At 32.4% G+C, this 11,005-nt stretch overlaps 3 protein-coding genes across 3 annotated transcripts; 2 read left to right on the top strand and 1 right to left on the bottom strand.

Moving 5' to 3' along the window:
- Positions 1–1,665: 1,665 nt before the first annotated feature.
- On the top strand, positions 1,666–3,331 carry LOC129318025 (isoflavone-7-O-methyltransferase 9-like). Its single transcript, XM_054962522.1, is given in 4 exon segments — positions 1,666–1,861; positions 1,864–1,989; positions 2,218–2,441; positions 3,029–3,331. Coding segments are annotated over 4 exon segments (849 nt in total).
- Positions 3,332–4,363: 1,032 nt separating this feature from the next.
- Positions 4,364–5,311, top strand: LOC129317771 (uncharacterized). Its single transcript, XM_054962144.1, has 2 exons — positions 4,364–4,733; positions 4,898–5,311. Exons 1-2 carry the CDS (start codon positions 4,401–4,403, stop codon positions 5,276–5,278), a joined length of 714 nt encoding a protein of 237 aa, XP_054818119.1. The 5' UTR covers positions 4,364–4,400; the 3' UTR covers positions 5,279–5,311.
- A 907-nt stretch (positions 5,312–6,218) lies between these two features.
- On the bottom strand, positions 6,219–10,738 carry LOC129318938 (beta-galactosidase 15-like). The gene is made up of 17 exons (XM_054963948.1): positions 10,589–10,738; positions 9,978–10,186; positions 9,802–9,868; positions 9,609–9,701; positions 9,370–9,513; positions 9,178–9,266; positions 8,975–9,080; positions 8,800–8,887; positions 8,581–8,699; positions 8,339–8,500; positions 7,897–8,090; positions 7,688–7,791; positions 7,473–7,582; positions 7,154–7,381; positions 6,835–7,049; positions 6,447–6,723; positions 6,219–6,333 (listed from the first exon to the last, which is right to left on the bottom strand). The coding sequence occupies exons 1-17, from the start codon at positions 10,736–10,738 to the stop codon at positions 6,226–6,228; spliced, it is 2,463 nt and encodes an 820-aa protein (XP_054819923.1). The 3' UTR covers positions 6,219–6,225.
- Between the last annotated feature and the right edge of the window lie 267 nt (positions 10,739–11,005).

Here is an 11,005-nt window from a genome sequence, read left to right on the forward strand (position 1 = left end):
AAAGTGAGGAGAAAATAAAGAAAAGAGAAAACTAGGAGAAGAAATTTCCAAAAATAAGGCTTGTTTTGTTTCTTTTTTTAAAAAATAATTCTTTGTTTTTAAAAACAAAAAAATAAAAAATGGTTTGAATAAGTGTTTTGAATTTAATTGTTTCTAAATTTTTCTATTTTTTTGTTTTTAAAATAAAAAACAGTAACATTTTAAAATTATTTTCATTTTTTTTCTCAAAATACATTACATTTGATTATCAAAAACTAAAATTATCTTGATCAATTACTATCACTAGCCACCCTTAACTACGGGTGACCATCACTCTAGGCCAATTTTTTACCTCTAAAACTTTTTTTACATTAACACAATTAAATGGATTTTCCTTTTGTTTTATTTCAAAATAAAATTTTAAAAACTATATTGCAAAATACTCTCTCAATCTCAAATTAAAAGGCACTTTTGGTGGAGATTTGCTATCCTAAAATATGAGATGCTTTGAGATGATTAAAGTTTCATTAAATAAACTTATTCCAATATTAGCCTTTCTCTCTCTATTTAATACTAATTAAGTATAGATTTAAGGTCATTAAATGAAGAATATTTTTAAAAATTCATAATTTTGTTTGAAAAAATAAGGTTTTTAAGGTTTAATAAGGTCTATTAATATATAAAATTTTGTCTAAAAGTATCTTATAATTTAAAATGGAGGGAGTAGTTTTTAAAAACAAAAAAATGAATGCTTATGGATGTACTTGCAATTATCTACAAACAAAGTCCTCACATGGACTTGATCTCATAACTTTATAGATTATGGGCCAATTCCTTATCAAGTAGATCAACTTTTATTGGTATAACTGTGAATTAATTTAATAAAACCTATCGATCTCAAAATAGAATACAAAGAGAACAATTTTTCTTCATTTTAACTATTTAATGAAAGCAAAAAGCATCTTAAAGGAATAGGATTTGGATCCCCTCAATTAAGTCTTAATTAAGAGATATTAATCCCCCTTCTTACAACTTAGGGTTTGAACCAAAATGTGAGATTTATATTTCCAATTGTTTAAATTCATTGAAGAACCAAAAACAAATTTCATTTAACTCCCCAAATATATATGAATCAAACAACAACTCAAACATGTCAGATTACCAACACTCAACTTCGGATCATCTCAACAAATTAAATCTCAAGAATATTCTGTTTAATTCTGAAGAAAATAAGAGCAGAATGAAGTTTGAAGCTTTCCTTGAAGACTTTGAGTGTTTGAGGGCTCAAAACTGGAAAACAAACTTGCAAAAAAAAAAAAAAAAGATAAACATCTAGAAACTGTCATTTTCCTCACTTTCAAAGAGACTTTATTCCTGTTTTAATTAAAAGCGCTCATATACAATGACACGGACACTTTGCATAACTTGTGGACAAAAGTTTAGATTCATCTTATAATACTGGCAAAAAAAAAAAAAAATTCCCAAGAATATGCAGCAAACTGATTGTATATATGAACGAAATCTGAGCAATTCACTTAAAAATTAATTACATGAATAAATATTTACACTTTGCAAAAACACAATTCCCCATAAAGAACTGAAACTTCTGTATATAAATAGTTCCACAAATTGGATATGAAGAATCAAAACTCAACAATTCATTTGGCAATTCCATCTTCTCCATCCATGGATGAAATTGGAAACAAAATCAGTGAGCTGTTTAATGGCCAAGCCCAATTGTACAAGGTCATGTATCTTTGGATACCTTCTTTATCTCTCAAGTGTGCCATTGAGCTTCAAATACCAGACATAATCCACAAGCATGGAAAACCCATCACTCTTTCTCAGTTGGTGTCAGCTCTCAGTATTCCATCCTCTAAAGCTATCTTGTGAAAGGGCTCATGCGCTTGCTGGCTCTCAATGGCATCTTCACTATCATCAAAAGCAACAACAATGAAGAAGAAGAAAGTGATGAAGCATATGATCTCACTTCTGCATCACAACTTCTTGTGAGTAGCACAGACCATTGTTTATCTCCAATGGTTTTGTTGGCAGTTGACCCTACTTTAATTGATACACATCATCACTTGGATAAATGGGTTCGTGGGAAGGAAAACACATTGAGAGAGACAATATTTGGTGTAACCCCTTATGAATTGCTGAAGCAAAACCCAGCAGATATGGCATTTATGCAAGAAGCAATGGCTAGTGATTCTAGATTCATGAAACTGGCACTGATCAGAAACTTGGAATCTGTTTTTGATGGATTGGGTTCTGTTGTTGATGTTGGTGGTGGAGATGGAACCACTGCTAAGATTATTTGTGAAGCATTCCCAAAGTTGAATTACACAGTGCTTGATCTTCCGGAGGTTGTTTCAAACTTATCTGGCAACACCAATTTGAGTTTTGTTGGTGGGGACATGCTCAAATCCATCCCTCATGCTGATGCAGTGCTGATTAAGGTATGTATATATATAACTACAAAATCATTAAGCCACTTAAATCCATAAATCTCCATTTTTTTTCTCTTTCAGATCAAATATGTTATTCTTAGATATGAATTTTATTTGACATATACTCTCTCTAATATCTATTTTAAGGCATCTCTAACTACCTTACCGGATTTAAGAAGATGTGGTTAACTCATTAATTTTGTCTGAAAATAGAATAAACTTTTAATTTTACATTTATTTAAATGAAAAAAATTTAAAAAATTTGCATTAGATTATCTCTCATAATTAATGAGTTTAAAAAAGAGTAATATTCAGAAAATGTAATTAATATATACCCCTTAAGTGCCTTATATTAAGGACAAAAAATTTTTTCTAGAAAATGCCTTAGAATAAAGTCTGGAGGGAGTATATACATAAATTTATTTGAAGCAAATTATTTTAAAAAAGTCGGCTTTTATTACAATCTCGTACAATTAATGTTAAGTAGCTAAACATTATAAATTGCATATTATTGTTATAATATTAAAAAATGAACCACTAGGGATACATGTTAAATTATTTATTGTATATTTTTCTTACTATTTTAATTTTTACAGTGGGTCTTACTTGACTGGGGTGATGAGGATTGCATGAAGATACTTAAAAATGCTAAGGAAGCTATCTCAAGCAAAGGAAACGAAGGAAAAGTTTTCATCATAGATATGGTGCTGAATGAAAATCATGACCAGCATGAATGGCTAGAAACAAAGCTCTTAATCAACATAATTTTGACAGCTGATCTTAATTCAAAAGCAAGATCTGAAGAAGAATGGAAGCAACTTTTCCTGAAGGCAGGCTTCAATGATTACATGATATTTCCTATATTTGGCCTTAGGTCTCTTATTGTGCTTCATCCTTAGATTAGCTTGAAATCTATGATGGCTAGTCTTTTCATGTTTAAAAATTTTCAGTGGAATAAGAGCAGATAAGATATATTCTGCAGTTTTCATCATCTTCCCAGCATCACTATAAAGAAATTTGTTCCCAACTTCTATTAACAAAATACACAAAAGTTAATATTCAAACTTCCAATCACTTGTTTAAGTAACAAGAGCCCTTACCACTCACACCAACTTAATAAAGACTCTTGTCACTTAAGCAAGTGGTTGGAGCTCAAATTTCAACTTTTGAGTATGTAGTAATTTAGTCGGAAGAGGTCTATCATTTGCCTTCTGTACCTTGGGAAAAATAATCTCTACTGTTGATGGAGCCTACTCTTTATGTTTTCCTTTAAAAAAAAAAAAGCATTCAATAAATGTTCCAAATCCTCTCATTCAATAAATGTCTCGCATGGCACTATAGAAGTCATTGATTTAATTGAACAACTGTATATGAAAACGTAGGCACAAGATACAAAGAGAACACCAAATCACAATTCTAAGTTTTGTTGTGCCTTGTACCTTAATCTAATGGTTTGTATGGTCACAGAGAAATGGTTGAAATTTATTTTCATAAAACCACGCTTTATATCACGGTTTTATTAAGGATGAATTTTCAAACGTTGATAAAATCCTAAGGCTGCCATGTAGACACTCACCAAGTGAGAGATCCAGATCCCTTTTTTTTTTTTGGCCATCATCTTCTTCCTCATGCATATTTAACTGTAAAACAACCCAAGTTCTTTGAGCACGTTGTTCATTTCAATAAAATAATTTTACTATAATTTTAGGAATTTTGCGTGGGCAATTAATTATTTTTCTTTTTGCTGCAATTATTAGTGTAATTAGTCACAAAACAAACGGTATAACTGAATCGGCTAGAGATGGCAGTGGCCTGAACCCTGCACGGTATATTCTTTCTTGATACAAAATAAAGATTCCTACAAACTGATCTCTATCTTCTTTATATAAACCTCACACTAATCACTAGCTCACTCGCCTTCTTCTCGAGTTCCTCTACTTTTCTCTTATTTTATCAATTTTCGTTTCAATGGAGATCCCAACATCATCATCATGCACCGAAAAAGACAAAAAGAGCGAAGTGATCTCAGGAGGCGAGGCTGCTGATTCGAGTGAGGATTCTAACAACATGCCAGTTCCCGTTTCTGATGAAAAAGAAGAAGAAAGAACGAAACAACTTAATAATCATGACGAGTCTGTGAGAGAAGAAGAAGAAGCAGAAAGAACCGGAGGTCTTACTGATGAGCCTGTGGCAGCAGGAGAAGAAAAAGAAGAAAGAACGAGAGAGACCTGGAGAATGACAAAGGAGGAGGATAACAAGAAGATGAATCTGGAATTGTCTGGTGATTTACTTCCTGATGTGGTAGATTTCCTTCACCTTCTGCTACTGTGTTAGATTATTGTTCTTTATTATCGTGTACTATTAGGACTTTCTGGAGGCTTATTAATAACAATTTGAGTTTATCTCTTCCTTTTCTATTCTTTTCTTTCCTGAACAAACTGTCTCAACGTCGAAAACTTCTGAAGCTTGAAGTACATGACAATGAGGCTGTGGAAGAAGAAGCAAAGGCAGAAAGCACAAAAGGGCTTACTAATGAGCCTGTGAAAGAACAAGAAACAGAAAGAATAAGAGGGATTATTACTACTGATGATGAGCCTGCGAAAGAAGATCAAGAAGCAGCAGAAACAAAAATAGGGCTTACTGATGAGCCTGTGAGAGAACGAGAAGCAGAAAGAAGTACGAGAGTGATTATTGGTGCTGATCATGGAGAAGACAAGAAGAAGGAGACGGCGAAGAAGGCGAAGAAGAAGATTCTCTCTATAAGATTGGCTATAAGATTCATCTCATGGGACTTTGCTACTTCTTTTCTTTTCAAATATTTCTTTCGAACTTGTCGTAGAAATTAAGCCTCCCAAATGTTTGATCTAGTAGATTTCTGCAGTACGTAATTCACTTCTAATATTTGATCATCATCCATTAACTGAGCTTTTATATTTATCTGTCTTCATTCATCCAAGAAAAACCAGGAGTCAAAGAAAAGGATCGGCATACTCATTCATGAGTTTCAGCGAAGAAGAAAAAAAGTAATGCAACATCATATGATTTAGTTTCAGCTGTCCACCACCGTCAGCAAGAGACCCATTGAGGAGCCACACGGCTGATCAATGATCGATTAGGACATATGAAGAAGTAGATTTAAAGAAAATTCATATTAGAAATTTAAATCTTGAAGATAGAGTACTGAGAGATGCTGCGAAGATACTGGGAAATAGTACATGTTAACGCTAAGTGATAGATGACTCAGAAAAAAATTGAAATGAAATTTAATGCTCCTGCTTTAGTATAAAATGTCAACTAAAATAAATTGACAATGAAAAAAAATAAGGTGAATCCTATTAACCAATTAGGAAAATTATTCAATTAAATCAACCAATAAGATGGTAATATTAATAATAGACTAAAGTCCATCATCCAATCAAAGGCAAAGCATCAAACTATTTTGATGACCATATGGAATTTACTGTATCATAGCCTGTTCTTGAGCAGACAATTTCTTGATGTGGAATCATATATAGTTTGAGAATATTTTCGTTGCTTTCTCTTGGAAAATAATTATCATAACAACAAATTATATACCCACATTAGAGAGAGAATTAAATATAAATATAATACTAGTATAACTGTTATATTATTTAAAAAAGTCTCAAAAGATTAATTGGGATCGATGTATCAATCTTTTAAAAAAACAAAAAAAAAAGGAAATTCAAATAATAATAAAAACTAACCTAAAAATTACTACTAAAACATAATTGATAAGCAGAGCCTAAATTTTTCTATGAATAAACTAGACTTTCTAGCAAACTGCCTCCACCGCAAGCCTCTTAGTAATATTTCCACAATTTGTTGACCCAAATGTCTTCTCTGATATATCAATAGAGCATGTCTCCTTGCCCACACACATCTGCAAAATTTAAAGAAAATTAAGATTAATTAATTAGTCAATGAAATCACTGAATGTATCTTAAGAATGCATAAAATATGTAATATAGAATTTGCGTCAAATAAAGAGATTACTTTTTCTATAATTGCCAAGGAGTCATTGTTGCTTTCACAAGTTCCTTTATAGAATGAACCACATGTGCCTTGAGGATTTCCAAAACTGGCAAATTTAATGGCAGAAATTGGACGACTCTGGCAAGATAGTTCCAATGTGTGGCTCTCATAGGCATTTCCACAAGCAGTTCCAACACTAACCGTTCGAAAATTCACATATGATGGATTTCCACCCATCTCTTCCAACAAGACCAAGGTATTGTCACCGTCTCTAAGGAACGATCGAGGGACATGATACCTAAAAGAAATATATTTAATTAGGTAAAATATGATACGGATTGTTCAAATTAGATATGGACGGTAAGGAATTTAAATATATTTAAAAGGAAAAAATATTTAATTAACTAACCATTTTTGTGTAGGCTTTCCACAGTTGTAAATACATTTTGTGGCAGAATATTCACCACGATAGTCACAAGGATCAGTACTGCAACCATCTTCAGCAGCCAAGTAGGCAGGCCAGTAGCGACCAATGTTATGACCATTAACCCAAGCAAACCCTTTTCCAAGTCCTTCCAAATCCACCACCACTGGGTCATTTCCAAGAGGAGCTTTGAATGTGGTCTAACATATTTAATTAATTAAAACATTATAGATAAGTCAGCTTCTGTATATTTGGATTATTGGGTATAGCAAAAGAATAACAAACTTAAAATTATCAAGTATACCTTATACCAAGTGAAGCTTTTGTTTGAGGGTAATTGGTCTGATGCCCATTTAGTATTAGAAAATGACTCTCCACTAAAGAACTTTTTATCCCAACCATCCAACCCAATTCTATAATGCCACTTGTGAGAAGACAAATCCTTGATGATTGTCTCGTCCCCCTTTCTTCCAATCACCTGAATCGGTCCAACTAGACCGGTATGCCATGTGTCAAAAAATGACCCATAATTCTGTTCAAGCAAAAGAGTTATGCTATTATACATCAATGAAACATATAATTGGTTCAATATACAAACTTGCATAAACATAATATGATGATACCTGTAGCCCAGTAGTGACACTAAGCAAACTGATGACATTGTTTCCACGTTTCAACTTAATCTTAAATTCAACCTTGTCATTAAGAATGCCATATGCATTCCAATGGGTTCCTATATCCATCAACAAAGATACACATATGATGTTAATAATTAAAATGATTATATTTAATTTATGAGTAAATAAAGTAGCATACGATAATGTTCTTTAATTCTTACCAATATGGTGTCCATTGAGATATGCATGAATTACTTCGCCACTTGTGTTAACTCTTAGAGACATATCATTGCTCCAAACAGGATCATCTTTGTCAAGATGAAGGCTTTTTCAAAGAAGGAAAAAAATTGTTAGACATTCGCGCTTGGAACAATAAAGAGAGATTAAATCAAGAGAAAGAAAGAGTGATCAAGTGAGTATGATTAACTACCTACTGATGTACCAAAGATAGTCACTAACATCATTAGTGACTTCCTTTTGATCAATGAGCTTTTTGGCAGAAGAATGAGATTTGCCTTTAAGAGCAGCATGAATATTCTCAGGCCTCCAAAACCACTTCAATGATTCAGGTTGCTTCTCGGCTTCATTTGGCCAATGTTCATTCACAGAGGTTTGAACATTAATCTAATTAACCACAAACACATACATATTAGATTCATTGTCGATAAGACACATTCATATAAGGCAAAATTAGGGTTTACTTGGGTTTGGTTTTTTGCCCGATCCAACAATCTAGTTCATTAATTTGAACCCTTGTTTGGGTCTGATTGAACAATAGTCTCTATTGGTTGACCCAAGTTTATCGCGGGTTAGGTCCGTGGATAACCTGAGATAAATTAAATTCGAATTTCATTAAAAAAAAAAAATCTCACTTTTGCGGTGTTATACTCTTCAGTTTCACCATCTGGAAGAATGCTAACAGACCAAGCAGGAACAGTGTATTGCTTTCCATTAAATGTGAAAGTTGCATCAGCAGTAATGTTGCTATTGCTCAAGAACACACTTGAAGATCCATTTGTAGCATACACAGTGGCCTACAACATTTTCAACATCAAACATGATTAACCGTACTACAATGAGGATATACATATATAATTCTAAATTTATTTATTACCTTGACATAATTGCCAAGATCAATTTCAGTGACATTGCCATATACAAGGTTTTTCTCAATTGATTTCAAAACTTCGTGAAGTTTCTTGAGATGGCCCCATTTTGGTTGAGCAATGTTTCCTGCAAATATTCGAATCAAAAAGTCAGATTAATTGTATCACATTCATTGAAAGTTATATTGAACCGGGAAAAAAAAATTAAATTGATGTAATGTTCGTACCAAATTCATCAAGAGGAGCATCGTAGTCATACGAGGTTGTAATGTATGGACCACCAGCAGTTCTACCAAAGTTGGTTCCACCATGATACTGTAACAAACACAATATTTAATGGGTCAAAATCTTAGAGGTGATATAAAATTTGTTTTGATACATTTAAATGTAAATGCAATTTACCATGTAGTAGTTTTGTAAGGTTCCACCAGTTTGGTAGAATCTAGCCACACCATAGGCAACATCTTCAGCTGTTCTATGAGGATCTTGGCCACCCCAGCTTTTGAACCTTTAATTACCACCATGGAAATTGTAATTATGAAAAATATAAATAATTAATCACTAGTCAACAAAAAATAAAGAAAACAAACTGATTTTGAACTTACCATCCTACCCAATTCTCAGTCCAAACCTTAGGACTGTTGGGATTGTTGGGTGTGAACTGGTCACAGTAATAACCATTACACGTGTTGATCTGTTAAAGGAAATCAATTTAAAATATGATTAGAAAAGGATCATTAATATGAAAATTTGGGGAAAAATGTATACATTTGAATTAATTAATTCATTCAGTTTACCATTGGTTGAGGAGCATCGCTTTGTTGGCACATGATCCATGGAATTCCAATGTCGTAAGACTCTGCCATTGCAGCACACCAATCTAAGTACACCTTTCCAGCATCTCCATAAGGATCCATCACATTCCCAAACTCATTTTCTATCTGTTAATGAGAGAAAAAATAATTGAACAAATTATATTGGAATTATAATTTTGTAAATTTTTTTTTAAAAAATCAACTCATAAACTACATTGTACCTGCGCGATAATTATGGGACCCCCTTGAGAAGCAAGAAGTTTCTCTTCTGTGATCTTATTTACGATCAAAGTAGTGAAATTTTGCATCTCATTCTGTGAAACCAAATAAAAACAATGTATGATTAATTTTGTTATGGTGATATATAAAAAATCATATAAAGTTAAAAGAAAAAAGAAGAATAATTAATTTTACCATGAACACTTTATTTGCCGTCCTCATCTCAATACCAGGTAAATTATGCAACCACACAGGGAAACCCCTAAAAAATTGACAGTCCCAAAATAAACAATTAAGAATTATAACATTGAAACTGAAAATAATAAAGGAAAAAACGGCAAATTACTTATGAGTTAGATAATTAAACATACCCGTAGTTCCATTCAGCGCAAACATAAGGACCAATACGAAGAATAGCGTAAAGTCCAGCCTGATCGACGGTCTTGAGAAATCTGATGAGATCGTTATTCTCAGAAAAATCATACTGACGACGAACTGGTTCATGAGCATTCCAAAACACATATGTCTCAATCGTATTGAGCCCTCCTTCTTTGGCTTTTTGAATCAAATCGGGCCACATCTACAATACAAACACGTATAAAAAAACTCATTTTAATAATATAAGCAAACATACTAATTATTTAATGAGAAATAGATAATAATGATACAAATTGTTAGAATCGATATGGATAGTGTATCGGATATGATACATGATACGACAATTTTCAAAATTTTAGAATAGGGTGCATGTATAAGTTTTCAACATTTTTTGTTAATAGGTATAAGTGCATATTGAGTTTTAAATCAGAAGTAATATAAAAAATATTAAGGTCTTTTTTTCAAGTTTTGAAGAGAATAAAAAAAAATTGTTGAAAAAAATCGTAATACAAAAGTTACACGCGTTGTATCGAATGCATATCAAATACGGTTATGTTTGTATTGTATCGTTTCAGATGGAAATTTCAGAGACGATTATATGTACCTCAGGAGTGCTCCTCGGATAGTGAATTGAACCAGAAATAAGAATCCTACGTTGGCCATCAATAATGAAAGCTCTTCCATCGTGAGAAACATTAACAGCACTAGTGAGAAGAGCAAAGAGACTGAGAAAACAGAGTAGAGAAAAGAACATTTTCCCAGAAGCCATATTGACTTGAAGAGAACAGAGAACGAACGAAGAAGAGAAGAAAGTAAGTATAAAAATAATAATGCAGAGACTGAAGAGTTTATATAGAAGAAGAAACGTACACTTATCCGACTTTGTTTATATTTGTTTCTTTTTTAAAAAAATTGGTAGTCTGTTTCTTTCTTTTTGGTTTTTTTTAGTCCAATTTTAGATAATCAGTTTACGATTATCCTTATCCTTTTGATATTTAAATTTAATGTGAGTTAATCTGTT

This window comes from Prosopis cineraria, unplaced genomic scaffold (assembly GCF_029017545.1).
Source record: "Prosopis cineraria cultivar Desert tree isolate PC_DT_omini unplaced genomic scaffold, ASM2901754v1 PC8, whole genome shotgun sequence".
NCBI lineage: Eukaryota > Viridiplantae > Streptophyta > Magnoliopsida > Fabales > Fabaceae > Prosopis > Prosopis cineraria.

Excerpts from the sequence above, each read along its gene's own strand:
- LOC129318938 (XM_054963948.1), bottom strand. The coding sequence starts at position 10,738 with ATGTTCTTTTCTCTACTCTGTTTTCTCAGTCTCTTTGCTCTTCTCACT. Across the intron at positions 10,187-10,588 it reads ATCCGAGGAGCACTCCTGAG|ATGTGGCCCGATTTGATTCA; the intron begins GTACATATAATC and ends TTTGTATTGTAG. Across the intron at positions 7,382-7,472 it reads GTGTCACTACTGGGCTACAG|AATTATGGGTCATTTTTTGA; the intron begins GTATCATCATAT and ends TTGCTTGAACAG.
- LOC129317771 (XM_054962144.1), top strand. The coding sequence starts at position 4,401 with ATGGAGATCCCAACATCATCATCATGCACCGAAAAAGACAAAAAGAGC. Across the intron at positions 4,734-4,897 it reads GTGATTTACTTCCTGATGTG|CTTGAAGTACATGACAATGA; the intron begins GTAGATTTCCTT and ends AAACTTCTGAAG.